General features: G+C 42.0%; 1 protein-coding gene across 6 annotated transcripts in view; it reads right to left on the bottom strand.

Annotated features, from left to right (window-relative positions):
- The window catches only part of PAFAH1B2 (platelet activating factor acetylhydrolase 1b catalytic subunit 2), a 30,565-nt gene that overhangs the window by 3,463 nt on the left and 12,205 nt on the right, over positions 1–14,897 (bottom strand). For 3 of the 6 annotated variants that reach the window (XR_008557885.1, XM_028158499.2, XM_054724788.1), the window contains exons 3-5: positions 13,830–13,919; positions 13,007–13,123; positions 11,385–11,507 (exon numbers count right to left, since the gene is read on the bottom strand). Coding sequence is in view for 4 of the 6 variants with exons in the window: in XM_028158499.2 (XP_028014300.2) it covers positions 11,385–11,507; positions 13,007–13,123; positions 13,830–13,919 (330 nt within the window). In the remaining 2 variants the exon portion in view is untranslated. Of the gene's footprint in view, positions 1–3,332; positions 6,671–9,749; positions 9,849–11,384; positions 11,508–13,006; positions 13,124–13,829; positions 13,920–14,897 lie in introns of those variants that run through there. The other 3 variants (XM_008150129.3, XM_054724787.1, XR_008557884.1) reach the window with 2 other exon arrangements.

Below are 14,897 nucleotides of genomic sequence, written 5' to 3' on the forward strand. Positions count from 1 at the left end.
ATCGATGAGAGAGAAACATCAACCAGCTGCCTCCTGCACACCCCCTACCGGGGATGTGCCCGCAACCAATGTACATGCCCTTGACCGGAATCGAACCTGGGACCCTTCAGTCCGCAGACCAATGCTCTATCCACTGAGCCAAACCGGTTTCGGCTCCCTGAGGAATTCTTAAAAGATGAGTAGGTGGAGCATATTCCAGTCGGGGGGGGGGGGGGGGGGGGCGGATCTCTGGACCTTGAGAGCTTGTTTGGAGGTTCTAGCAGGGGAGCGCAGCTACTCGTATACCCTTGACCGAAGACCGGTCCTCTCCTCTGGGGGGAAGGTCGTCCTCTTCCACCGAGCGCGCAGCTTCGGGAGGGACGCACATGGATCGGTGAGGGAGGAGGGGGACACCACCTAGCCAGCCAGATCAGCCGAATCAACCCTGGCGATCAATGGGGTGACAGATGTCGCAGCCAGATCGCCCTCATATCCAAGGGGGGGATCTCTGGGACAAAGGCATACTCAAAGTTCAATACTATTGGCAAGAAAGTTCAAAGTAAGGGGTGTGAAGATATGAACTGAAGAGGGCCAGGACATGGAGAGGACATTATATTTAATATCTTGGGCTATCAGTGGTTATCAGTGAGCATGCTGCAATATACTGAGTCATGATTTCTTTACAGGTGTGCTGTTGAAGGCTGATCAGTGTGTAAAATATATTTCTATATAGTGTTTTTTGACACATACAGGGTAGGACAAAAGTAAGTTTACAATAATGAGTTCATGAAAGTTTACCCTTGTACTTTTATTGATCACTAGTGCCCCGGTGCACAGATTCGTGCACATTGAAAGGAAATTAATCCCCAGCAGGGGCTGTGACTGGGCAAGACAGGCCAGACATGCCCTGGGGCCAGCCTCCTGTGGTCCTTCCCCAGCCAGCTGCCAGTGCTGTGGCTCGAAGAGCATCTGTGGAGTGAGCGGGGTCCCTCTGGCAGGTGGGGTTCCTTGACCTGGCCTGTGGGGATTAGGCCAAAACTGGCTCTCCAACATCCCCCGAGGGGTCCCGGATTTGGAGAAGGCAGTTCTCAGGTGACGCACCCGGGAATCAGGCTCCCTCCTCTCTGGTTCCAGGAGAGAGCCTGGGCTAAGCGATTCACTAAGCCTGTCACTAGAGAATTGCTGCTACCAAGTCACTGCAGCTCAGCAACCCCTATGTTGAGCATCTACCCCCTGGTGGTCATTGCGTGTCATAGCTACCGGTTGGACGATCGCTTAGCCCAGTGATGGGCAACCTTTTGAGCTTGGTGTGTCAAACTTCGCCAAAAAACTGAGCATAACTCGGGTAGTGTGTCACTTTGAGGAAAAAACTAACTCCAAGACTCTAGTTGCAAATGTTTCATCCTCAGGAGCAGCAAATGTTTCATCCTCGGCATGCAGCCACGTGTCATCAGAAATGGCTATGCGTGTCAGTGCTGACATGCGTGTCATAGGTTCGCCATCACTGGCTTAGCCTTTTATATAGAGGCCTGGTGCACAAATTCGTGCCCGGGTAGGGTCTAGCCAGCTCACCCCAATTAGCTGGGCCAGCTGGGGGGAGGGGCCACGGGCAGTTGGCCAGCCAGCCCCGCCCCCTGGTCAAACTTTTGGTTGAACTTCCAGTCAAGGGGACAATTTGCATATTAGCCTTTTATTATATAGGATTGTATTATTTTCCATATGAACACCTATAAATCTACTTTTGCCCCAACCTGTATTTTGAAGTGCTCAGTTAAACTAAAATAAGCCAGCAAGTAAGCAAAATGCAGGAGGTATAACATAAAACCATGCCAAAAAAAGGACTATTGCCCTGGCCAGTATGGCTCAGTTGGTGGAGTGTCGCCCCGTCCTGTGCACTGAAAGGTCACTGCTTCAGCCTGTTAAGGGCGTGTAAGGGAGGCAAGTGATCAGTTTCTCTTTCATGTTAATGTTTCTCCCTCTCCCTTCCTAAGGAAAAAAATTAAAAATATTAAAAAACAAAAAAGACTGTTTAGTGAAACATTTAAGATCTTTGCTTCGTGACTGTGAAAAAATACGTAGCTGAATTAAGATTTCACCCATCAGCCCAGCAAGTGTGGCTAAATAGGATGAGCATTGTCCTGTACACCAAAATGTTGCTGGTCCAATCCCCTGTCAGGACACATACCTCGGATGCAGGTTTGATCCCTGGTAGGGATGTGTGCAGAAGGCAACAGATCGATGTTTCCCTATTACATCAATGTTTCTCTCTCTCTCTCTCTCTAAGCATGTCCTTGGGTGAGGATTAAAAAACCAAAATTTTATCCATCATGGCTGGGAAAAAGTAGATGGATTCTCCTGCTGGTTTTGTCAGTTTTCCCAAGTAGATGTGGCGAGGGCGTTCCCTCCTACCACACGCTGCTGCCACGGAAGAGGTTCCCAGGGGAGAGTGTGGACACAGTCAGCAAAGCCCAGCACGCAGGCCGCTTTCCCGCTGCTCTGGGATCTGAGGGAATCTGCAAGTCGCTCACAAAGGCACGGGGTGGGAGGAACTTGGTGTGATTAGATATGGGGGGAGGGCAAACAGAAAAACAAAAACACCTCAGTTTAATATCACCAAATTATGTCCTTTTCTACGAGGAAGCCATTGTGACCAATAGCATCGCTGCACTTAAGAGTGATAAAGGTGAATGTTACAAAAACCACAGACATATTCAGCTGCTAAGAACATGATATGACAGAGCGATTTCTGTACTTACTGCTGGGGTGGGTGTGGTTAGTCATCAGGACAGGCCCTGATGGTCAGCTGACCAACTGAACCTTGTTCTAGTTGTAACACTCTAAAGAGGCTGCACGTGAGGCCGGCGTTTCGGCTTGGGGAGGCGAGGGAAGTAGATGAGAACTGTGTTCAAGTTTCCTGTCCTGGGCTCCATAGTCACATTATGTAATCTTCCAGTGTAAAACAGAAAACTGGTGATTATTAGTGTGAGGAATGGAGAAACAGTGGAAACTGAGACATTTAAATGTGAATAAATTCTAAAGATTGAAATGAGAGTCAAAAGACCAATTAATTGTTTAAAAGTTAATTCTGTTTTTAACTAACAGATATTCTTAACCAATCTGAAACATTTTCTTTAACAATTTTCCCATATATCTACTTAGGATTCCTTGTATCTGCTCATCCCACCCTACCAGCCTCCACCCCTTAGGAGACTAATGACGGTCAGCTTGGTGCATTCACACAGAAAAGAAGCAGGATAATCTAAGTATCCAATTGGCTTGTGAGATGGAAGGAAAAACCCCACCCCTTCTTTTCTCCCTTCAAATGATGATAAAGGAGGCAGAAAGACAGCAAGTTTAAGTGAAATGTTTACATTTATATTGAAATATGCACTACAACAGAATGAGTTCACTGGTCAATGAAACTTTGCCAAAGCAGAATCACAGACTTGCGCCGGGGAGGTCCAGTCCTCTAGCAGCAGTGATCCCCAAGCAGGAACACCAACAAGAAGCTGGGAGACCCCACTCCAAAAAGCCTCCTTTCAAGAGACCCCAACTCACTTCTCCCACATGCACCCACACAGACTTAAGAACGTGGACATGACCACGACTTCAATGTTTTCAGTTTCTTCACGGCAATAAATATAAACTGGCAATGCTCACACACCACAGCAAGACAATATTTCAGGCTTTAGCAGACAACTGTAAACAGTGACTAGGCTGAAAAAATAAATTTGGAATTTAACAATGAGACAGAATTCATAACAGCAGGGCATAAGCTACTCCAGATGTTTTGTGTGGGTTCAGGTTTTTGACAAAAGATATAGTCCAAAAAGACCCACGACAGTCTAGGATATTATGGCAGCAAAACAACAGTTCTACGATCACCCCTGGCAGTCCATCTTTCACCTGCCACATTCCAGATGCGACCGCAGAAATCGTTCTAGTGTCATCACCAGCTGCTACTTAATGTAGCAGGAATGGGTGAGCAAAGGACGTAAAATTTGCTGGTAGAGGAACAGAATAATACCTCTGCAAAATTGGCCCCTTAATCATAATGACAACTAGGACATTTCACCTGGACAGTGCATTAAGTTTATATATAGGAGGGAGGAGAAGGGGGAGGAAGGAGAGGGAGAGGGAGAGGGAGAGGGAGTGAGGGAGAGAGCCAAAGACTAAGCATTAAGTTCTGTCACTGTAGCAAACTGGGATGTCGATGAAAGAAAAATACAGGGTGTTCCCCAAAAATATATACAAACTTTAACAGCTGATAGCTCAATTTTGAAAATGAAGTGTATTTTAATAAACACTGCCTTTATAATTATTCATTTTGGGGGACACCTAGATGAACACTTTCTGCCTAAGGCAGTGCTGGCAAGAAATGAAAGCGGACTCAATATCTGCACATTAGCAATGGGGCAGACTTTTATTTACGAGGCTAGTGTTTCAAATACTATTGCTTGAATAGCTCCGGTAAGTAGAAAATGCAGTGATATCTCAGGTCTGTACACATGAGCACAGGAGCTGAAGGCCAGCACACACAGGGACACTGAATCCTCTGCTGCTGGAGCACCCTCAGACTCCCACCCTCTGACAAACAGAAGACCTGGAAAGGAAACTGTCTTTTCACACACAAAATTGTGGCTTAATTAGTTATTCTCCCTAGAATTTTACCCAAGCTAAGAAAAAAAAAAATCTGTCTTGAAAAATTCAAGAACCTGGGTTACTAAAAATAAAAAGAAAAATTTAAAATAGTAAACAAGTTTAGTAAACACCATGTGTACTTTCTTTTGTTAATGAAGACATGATACATTCAGAAAAGTATGTATTTTTTTCTTAAAAAGACAAAAAACAAAAACAATAAAATTCCTAGAAAGAGGCTTGACAAGGAAAGAACACATCAGCCCAAGCTCTATCCCTCAACCAGGACTGGCTCAGCACAAATCAGCACCCACCCCCACCCCCCAAAGCACTGCTATCTGCCTGGCAAGCAGACGTGAAGCATACTAGTTACTGAACCAGAATGGTTAAGCAAAATCACTGCAGAGCACATCTGGATGGGCTACTTCAATATCTACCTGGTCCAGTTTAAAATATGTTTGTAGATCCAGTTTGTATACATTTCATAGGTACACTGAACAAAACCATCCACTGTCCCCTTGTTTTAAATGGCAGTTCTTGTAGCTCAAACCATTCAGATAATAAAGAGCTCTCTGGAAAGAAATTCTCAGAAGATACATTAAGAAGAAATCCTGAAAGTGAAACAAGCCTGAGAAGGGGGAGGGGGAGGAATCACGTAGGATGTTTATTCTGAAGAACAGTTCCACTTGTTTCCCCATGAGAAAAGGCCAAACTTTTCTGGACTGATATAATTTAAAAACTAAGACAATACAAAAATAAAATATACACCTTAAGATACTAAAAAACTTGAAATAATGCCAGGGCTTATGGAATGAAAAATAGAAGCGGTCTGATCCTGATCCTCCCCAACGCCCCACCAAAAAGAAAAAAGAAACTGTAACAGGTTCTAAGGGAAAAGCAAACCTAACAAACCACTCTGGGTCTGGATAGCACTACACAGACTCTAGCGCAGAACACCACACGAGAATGAGTCACTTCAGAATATCATGAGAGTAACTGGCTGGGGACTTACACGCCCAGCAACAGAGCTCCTAGGTCAAAAATGTGTTAAAGCTGGTAACATCAGCAATGACCCCTCCAAAAAAGGAGCAAAGGATGCATGCATGGGTCTATTCAGACATGATATTCAGCAGCATAAAAATAATACCCACCACAGAATACCCCAATTGGGGCAAAACCTATTCTTCACTGCTAAGCCTGGGAAAGATAAGACAGCGGAACAAACCCACTTGAAACTATAGCATTTCCCATATTTGAATGACAAGTATGTCCAATCTGATGTTATATGTCAAAACATTTGAGAATACACGAATAAAGGAAAATAGAAACAAAAGGCTAAATTATGAACCTTAAAAACTGGAAAAAAACATGTTTTAAAGCCAAGTAGATGTGATTCTGATCATTATTATATATGACATAATCCATAGAAAGAAAGGCCAAGAAAAGAATCTTCATTTTGTTCAGTACTTAGGCTTGATGTCATTCTAGGTGAAACAGTGATAGTTCAATAAATGTGTCACACATACAACTAAAAAGTCCCCTTCTGGTTTCAAATGAATTTAAACAACCATCTTCCTTAACTAATTTTTCTTCTGTGTCAAACAAACCTATATACAGGACCAGTTTCAATCCCTCCTCCCTTTCAAACACTAGATATGAACATCCAGGAACATTCTACAACGCAAAGTGCCTCAGGAAAGAGAAGGATTCCGTAGTGCCAGTGACATAACTGATCTGAGGAAGCGGGGATGCAATGAACACTGATGGGAGCCAGTCAGGCAATGGTGGTTTGTTTCTCCTCAGGTGTTTCCTCCAACAACTGCATGATCAGTTCATGGAGGGGTTTGCAGATCTTTGCGTAGCCCCCTCCTGTGAGATGCAGAAAATCAAACATGTCGTGGCAGGAGATGGCACCGTCCGAGTGCACGAAGCCCCCATCTGTATCCAGGAGCTGAACATTGGCAAGCTTTGGCAGGGAAACCTTGAGGAGCTGGTTCACCTTGGCATTTTTTTGCCTCAAAGGGTTGGGCTTCTCACCTCGAGGTAACAAACCCTGGGGCAGAGCAGAAAAGAACGTAAGATGAGAAGAGTCTCTTGCTATGTCTACTTATTTGGCACTCGCTACACCTTTGATTTCTGAAACACTGGACCAGCTTGGTTTAAATAAAAGTTCTCTGACCATCCCTTCTCAGTCTCTCCAGGAGTTCCTCTTCCTCCTCCTGTCCCTGAATCACTGATATTCTTAGGGTCGTCTCCTTGGCTCACTATTCTTCCCAGTCTAAAAACTTTGGCCCAGACCTCTCCCTAAAGCTTCAGAACTACATACTGAACATCAGCTTCAGAAGCAAACCTGAATGCTCCTGCGGCACTCCCAACTTCACATGCCCAACTTCCCCCAAACTATGCTCCTTCTACATTCTTTGTATCAACTGGTCATGCCAACACCCCCGAGTCTCTCACCCACATACCTTATCTATTTATCATTAAACTAGAGGCCCGGTGCACAAAATTCGTGCACTCAGGGTGGGGGGTGGATTCCCTTAGCCTGGCCTGCACCCTCTCACAATCTGGGAGCCCTTGGGGGGTGTCCGACTGCTGGCTTAGCGCGCCCGCAGAGGTGGGAGAGGCTCCCGCCATCACTGCTGCACTCGCCTGCCGTGAGTCCAGCTTCTGGCTGAGCGGCACTCCCCCTGTTAGAGTGCACTGACCACCAGGGGCAGCTCCTGCATTGAGCGTCTGCCCCCTGGTGGTCAGTGTGCATCATAGCGACCGGTTGTTCTGCTGTTCGGTCGATTTGCATATTGGCCTTTTATTATATAGGATTACTCAGCTTTTGTATCCTAAACATTTTTCTAATCCATCCTGATTATACACACTGCTATGGCTAGTTATTCACACCTCCATTAATGTAAAATCTCCTGACTGGTCTTTCTATGTCCAATGTTGTCTTCCTTCACACCAATCTCAACACCGTCACTAGAATAATCTAGCTCAAATACACATCTATTTGTTAATGCTACATGGAACCTACACGACTGCACATGAGAAATAGAGTTGGAACAAATGCTGTCTTGATGAATCAGAGACACAAAGTATCTGGTAGGTTAAAACAGAGATGTGTACTAAATTTGTTTTTAACTTATATGTTAATGATCTAATATGATTTTCAGATAAAGCAGGTATCTGTCCTTCTATAATAAATAAAAGCCTGGTCTTATATGATAAGAGCAAGGTTTTATCATCTCAAACTAGAAATGGCCTTTAAAAACCATCAAGTCTACTATAAAATTAGTCAGACGTCCCCAACCTTTTAGTTGGTTAATAGCTAATGATGACATCTATTTCTACTACAGAGTATAGTAAGAGGTCTTATTTCACAAAAATAGATTTTTTTGTGGGTATTCTATTAAAAGATAATTTTTATTATGCCCAGAGTAAGTACTTGTTCATGCCTGTTTTACATTTTTTTTTCCAGCAAAATTTTGGGGCCTTGATTACCAATTTATTGTGTGATTGTATAGTTAGTTCCAAAAGAGAATCATGACTCTGCTACCCACATTCATCTTCTTTTATCCTTGTTAAAAGCGCCTCAACATGTCACAGATGAGCCTGGCCGTTGTGGCTCGGATGGGCATCGTCCCATACACCGAAAGGTTGCTGGTTCGATTCCCGGTCAGGCTCAATCCCCAGTAGGGCGTGCAGGAGGCAGATCAATGTTTCACTCACATTGATGCTTTTCTCTCTCCCTCCTCCTTCTTCTCTTTAAAAAAAAAAAAAAAAAAAAGTCACAGATGAGGTCATCCTAAACCCTAGTTCAGTGATGGGCAACCTTTTGAGCTTGGTGTGTCAAACTTTGCAAAAAAACTGAGCATTACTCGGGTAGTGTGTCACTTTGAGGAAAAAACATTATTTCGCAAATGTTTCATCCTCAGGAGCAGCAAATGTTTCATCCTCGTCATGCGGCCGCTGAGGCGGCCGCATGTCATCAGAAATGGCTACATGTGTCAGTGCTGACACACGTGTCATAGGTTCGCCATTACTGCCCTAGTTTATATATGACTGTTAGAATGAGCAACCAGGAAGTATGGCCAATGGACCATAAGTACATACTTTGTTCTGACTTTCAAGTAATACAACAGCAGTCAAAGCCATAAAGAATGATTAAGCCTCAAGAACAGGGCACCATACCTACTGAAATTTTCAAGCAAGAATGAGAAAAGTAGGTAAGTATTTGCATGTATTTTCCTTAATATCAGGGTATGCCATGGGACTTTCCCCCTAAAATAATTAGTAATTGCTAAAATATTATGTTAAAACAAACACAGCTCTCTCGGGCGCACTGGGTTCCTGGCTCTCCTGTGGCAGGGGACATGCTCCCCTGCGCCCACGTGGCTTACTCCACACATGGACTAGTGGACTTTAATTAGCTTAGAGACTGAACTACACCCGGCTACAACCTGGAACAGAAGCTCTGGACACTGGCCTGCTTTTCGCTCTCTTGGAACCCTCACTTTCCAGGACTAGCTTACGGGCATGGGATTCTGAAAACTTGAGAGAAAGAAGCTTCACAGGCAACCCGCTTCGGGCCCCCTTCCCTGCTTCAGGGAGTCGATCTATCCCTCCATAAACGTTGCTTTCACTTAAAAAACAAACAAACAAACAAACAAAAAAATTATGCTCCTAATCCCTTTACCATATAACAACGATTTTAATTGTTGCCTTTTCCAATTGCATATATACTTTTAAGTAGTTCTAAAGAAAAGATACATAGTTTATTCAAATTTTTCACTTAAATACATCTCAAGTTGTTTTTATGCAGTTTTCATAATTGTCATATGATTAATGCTATTATGTAAATGGCTTGTGCAATCATTCCCCCATGGGGTTAACTGGTTAGGTTATTGCCAATGTTTTAGTGTTGTAGGTAGACTGATTAAACTAAAGAATATGTATGGAGGATTTATTCAACAACTTCATGCAATAAATATGTCCTAAGCAAGTACTATGTACTCGGCACTGTACTTCAGAACTCCTAACTACAATACCTTTCTGGAACAAGGCAAGATATAAGTAAGTAAATTAAATGACACGAAATACCACATAATAAAAATAATTTTTAAAAGACCTGGCACCTGGCCTGTGTGGCTCAGCGGTTGAGTGTCAACCTGTGAAACAAGAGGTCACAATTCGAGTCTTGGTCAGCCTGTGTGGCTCAGCGGTTGAGAGTCAACCTGTGAATCAAGAGATCACGGTTCGAGTCTTGGTCAGGGCACATGCATGGGTTGCAGGCCTGACCACCAGTGAGGAGGGCAGGAGGCAGCTGATCAATGATTCTCTCCATCACTGATGTTTCTATTACTTCCTCCCTCTCCCTTTCTCTCTGAAATCAATAAAAACATATTTGAAGAAACAAACAAAAAACAAACCTAGTTCCCCAGCATCTGTAAGATAAAATGCAAACTCTTAACATGGCATACAAATTCCGAAATGACCTGGCTGTGGCCTCTCTCTTAACAATCCTAGTCTCAAATTTTTCCAATGACAACCCTGAAATTCTTCTAGCACCCTCGCTCACTCACCCAACAAACACATACATGAAGTCTTGGATCATTTTCTTTTGTCCTCTGTAATGCCTTCTCTTCTTTCTGATCCCCATTTGGAGACCAATTAATTCTTTAAAACTAAACTCAGACATCAACTATATGTCTAAAGCATAGCATTATCTCCTTACTCCCATTAGCACACAGTGTAATAAATCTCTCTTTATACTGCTGTCCACCCGCCAGGCTGTGAGCTCCTTGAGAAGTACTATGTCTTTTCAGTTTGGTGTGTGTAGGCCCTAGGACAGTACTTTGCACACAGTAGTCCTCACATGTTTGAGTAAATACCTATCTTCTTAATACTATTTAATTCAAGAACTGAACACATCAGATTTTGCTAAAACATACTTTTTTAGTTGGGCTCAGGATATCTACAGGTACACTTGTCTGTGAAACAGACTGTTGTTTGTCTGATCCCATGAAGACTCACTGCTTTAACTCTAAAAGGGTAGCACTTTCTGTTAAGGTTAAGACTATGAAGTACCCATTTTCTTAGTGAAGGAATCTCTGATATGTCAGGGAATTCAGAGATCCAATGACTACACCACCTTTAACATATTAACAGTGACACAGAACACACCACATCTAAACTAGTCCAAACTCAGGGCTAATAAAAAGAGACTCAAAGCCCTAACCGGTTTGGCTCAGTGGATAGAGCGTCGACCTGCGGACTGAAGGGTCCCAGGTTCGATTCCGGTCAAGGGCCATGTACCTTGGTTGCGGGCACATACCCAGTAGGGAGTGTGCAGGAGGCAGCTGATCGATGTTTCTCTCTCATCAACATTTCTAACTCTCTATCCCTCTCCCTTCCTCTCTGTAAAAAAAAAATCAATAAAAAATATTTTAAAAAAAAGAGACTCAGGACTAGGACAAGTCTCATATGTAATTTTAAAAATTATTAGAAGACAGTTAAAAAATTTTTAAAAATAAGGCTACCTGAGACAACAAAGAGGGTTTCCACTTCTAAAAAGGATGAGAAGATAAAAGATGACCCCACAGCTGGTCTGGGAAATGATGAGACCGGTAAGACAATGGAATATATCAGAGCAGCTTTTCTCAGGAGTATCATAACCTGCTTCCACCTAAAGATTCATGAACCTCACATTTCTAAGATTCCTCATCTGACCCAATCGCATCAAGGTCTCCACCCACCCAAAGACTACATACCAATACAATGATTTTGGCCTGTGGCTGCCTTGTGTTGATAAGTTGTACGATGGCCTCAATTCCACCTGCTACTTCTTCTGCCGTATTTTCATGGTTGTTTGTTCCTACCCAGACAACAATGACCTATAATTTAGGGGGGAAAAAAGAGGGGTAAATACCCAGGAATAAAGGAACTTCTAAAATGGTACTAACTTCAACTGAGCAATCACCTTAAAACACTGATTCACACCTCATATATATTAAAATAAATTCCCAGAAGGAAAATAAGAGAATTCTGTCATCATCATGGAGTTGGAAGCTAATCTCTTAAAATCTAGAAATTCTACAGAAAACATAACAAATTCAATGTCTAAAAATAAAACCGGTGCATGTCAAAAAAATTTAAATAAAGTGAGATCTAAGAAATCTGGGGGGAAATATTTGCTACCTGTATCACAAAGTCTCCCCGAGTAGAAGTACTAAAGCACCCAAGGGAGTGTAACAGGGACAAATACACATCTGCATTCAAGGACGTCACTGGGGTGCAAGCTGGATGAAGTTTTAACAAGGTTTTCTCTTTTTAAAAAAATGTCTCTAGTGTATGTCTATCATCTAGAGCAGTGGCTCTCAACCTTTCTAATGCCGCGACCCTTTAATACAGTTCCTCATGTTGTGTACATTAATAGCCATAATTTTATGGTTGGGGTCACCACAACATGAGGAACTGTATTAAAGGGTCGCGGCATTAGAAAGGTTGAGAACCACTGACCTAGAGACTTACATCTTACTTTTCCACACTATCACAAAAGAGAGGAACCTGGATGAGTTTTTCTATTAGAAAGGCAAAGAGTAAAATAAAACTAAAGCAGTTGGTATCAGTGGCTCAACTTTCTTTGAGGTTGGAAAAAACATGGAAGATGTTTATGTGATAAGGTACTGGGTACATTTGTGGTGCACCTTTGTTCACATCTGCTTTAAATGTTCTTCAGAAGACCTTGGAGACGTTGATTACCAATTTGTTTATATGGTTAAATAGATCCAAATCACTTCCGAGGTGAATCTTGGCCCTGCTCCCATGGCCCACCTCTGAGCAGCTTACCCCTCATACTGCCTCAGGTTTATAGACTTGCACACCTCATTAGCAACACCTCTCTCCCTACAGCTGAAAAGTGTAACAATTACAAATACCATTCAAGCACGTACACTGATTTCTTTCCTTTTTTTTTCTTGGTTAATCCTCACCCAAGGATATTTTTTTCATTGAATTTTAGACAGAGTGAAGAGAGGGGGAGAGACACAGAGAGAGAAACATTGAAATGAGAGAGACATATCAATTGGTTGCCTCCCGTACTGGGATTGAGCCTGCAATCCAGGTACGTCTTTGACAGGAAAATACCCTTCAGTCCTCGGGCCGGTGCACCATCCACTGAGCCAAACTGGCTAGGGCTGATTTCTTAATGAAATGTATATTTGGAATGTTCTTAAGCAATAACAATATCATTCATCTTAGTGGGGCATGAACCAAAGAACAACAGTGAAATAATGCTTTAAAGCAACTTTTTTACTACTAGTTTCAGACAATTTGACTATCTGAAAAATACTCAAGATTAATGATATTCTTTAAAAAATAAGTTTCATTTCACCTTAGGTTTAATATTCTCCAGCTCTCCATTCTTTAGCCTCCATAAAACATGTCTTGTTGTATCTCCTCCAATTCCAAAATTCAGTGCATGGAGTGGGGAAAAAAGTTCTCGCCATATCTGAAAAAAGAAAAACTTGATTTATTTAAGCTAAAATTGTGGGAAATAAAATCCCCCAATTGCAATGTGCCTGAAATAACAATTCTCATTTTCTGCATTCACACAACACACTGTAAGTAGTGTGCTACTCGGTGAAGGACTTGGAAGATGCCACTGTACAACTCAGCTCTCCGTGCAGCACTCTGTCTCAACTCAAGAAAGTCACTACTCAACCTGTTGCCCCGTAAGAGGGTAGCAATACTTATAATTAAGTTGCCAATTGAATAAACTCTCCCTTCCCTTTATTCAATCATTTAAAGGAACAGGGTAAAATAGAAACACGAGATGAATATATTTACAGTGCTGGAGCCAAAAAGAAATAACACAAATAGTAAGAATTGAGAATCATGACTAAGACAAATATAAATGAGCAAATACAAATAAGAAAATAGTAAAACACAAATAAGAATTGAAAATCATGACTAGGACAAATACAATAAATGTAATGTGAAGCTTCTTGGAAGCCAAGGCCAAAAAAAGAAGTTTACTTATCAACAATGCTACCTTTTAGTTTCATTACGCCTAGTGCACGGAGCAGCATCAGGCATGTCTGATACCTTACACTGTGAGCTAGAGCTTTTCTAGGGCGTCAGCTCAGAATGCAAGTCCGCTAGTGCTGAATGCATTTACATCAGTAGCCCATAGCACCCCCATCACTTGCACTTACCTCGTATTGCTGCATTAACTGCACCATGGAGTCCCCCACAAACAGCACATCAGGCTCTTTGTCTTTACAGTCCAGGACAAATCTGTTGTGCTGGTTGAAGAAGAAGGAAAAATTAGAAACTGGCATTTCTTTCCCCGTGAGACTTCTTGTCCTAGATAGAACAGTTGTCCAACCAGTTCCTCTGTTGTTCAACATCCGTTGTGGTCTGTCCCTAAAGCTGATTCCTCTTGATTGGCAATAAACTGGTGGAACTTTCTTCCCATCCTTACTATATTGATCATTCTAGTACGCTCAAGAAAACCGCAGTTTTACTGAAACCAAAATTTAAAAAATATTTAACATGTTTTTAAAAAAATGTATCTTTTCCTCAAGCTTTTAAAAGAAAATTTCAGATATACATGCAGAAAAGTTGAATACAATGAACACCTGTACACCTTCCACCTATAACCAATAACATTTTCCCATATTTGTTTTCTCTGTATGTATTTGCGGAACCATTTGAAGGATTTGAAGGTCAGTTGCAAACACTGTGATTCCTCACTCTTAAATATTTCAGCATGCATCTCCAAAGTGTAAAACCATTAAATTATTATCACATCTAAGAAAATGAACAATAATCCCATAATATCTAACATTCAGTCCATATTCAATCTTTCCAATTGTCCCAAGAGTTGGATTTCTATCTACCCAATCAAGAAGCATATCATTTACTTGGATGCCTTTGAAAATGTCTGTTAACCCCAAATGTGAGACACTGGCAAACTAGAATTCAAGCCTTTTTCAGTCTAATCCAAGCTGATAAGCAGTGGTAATTTAATCCTGGAATGCTTCTCTTTGTTCTGAAGGCACAAGATACTTTTCAAAATGGATTTACCCACCAGTGCTTCAAATTTTCATATTTGTCCCTGAGAAAAACTTATATGATGCTTTAGGCAACAGGTCTCTAACCCAGTTCTAGGGAAAGGTCTGAATGTTATTTCTTTTTCTCAAACTACCTTCAATTATGCTCTCTCTAGGAATTAAGCTAGAGTTACTATTTAAGTATATCTGCTGATAATACAGTGCTGA

The sequence above is a fragment of the Eptesicus fuscus genome, chromosome 13 (genome assembly GCF_027574615.1).
Source record: "Eptesicus fuscus isolate TK198812 chromosome 13, DD_ASM_mEF_20220401, whole genome shotgun sequence".
NCBI lineage: Eukaryota > Metazoa > Chordata > Mammalia > Chiroptera > Vespertilionidae > Eptesicus > Eptesicus fuscus.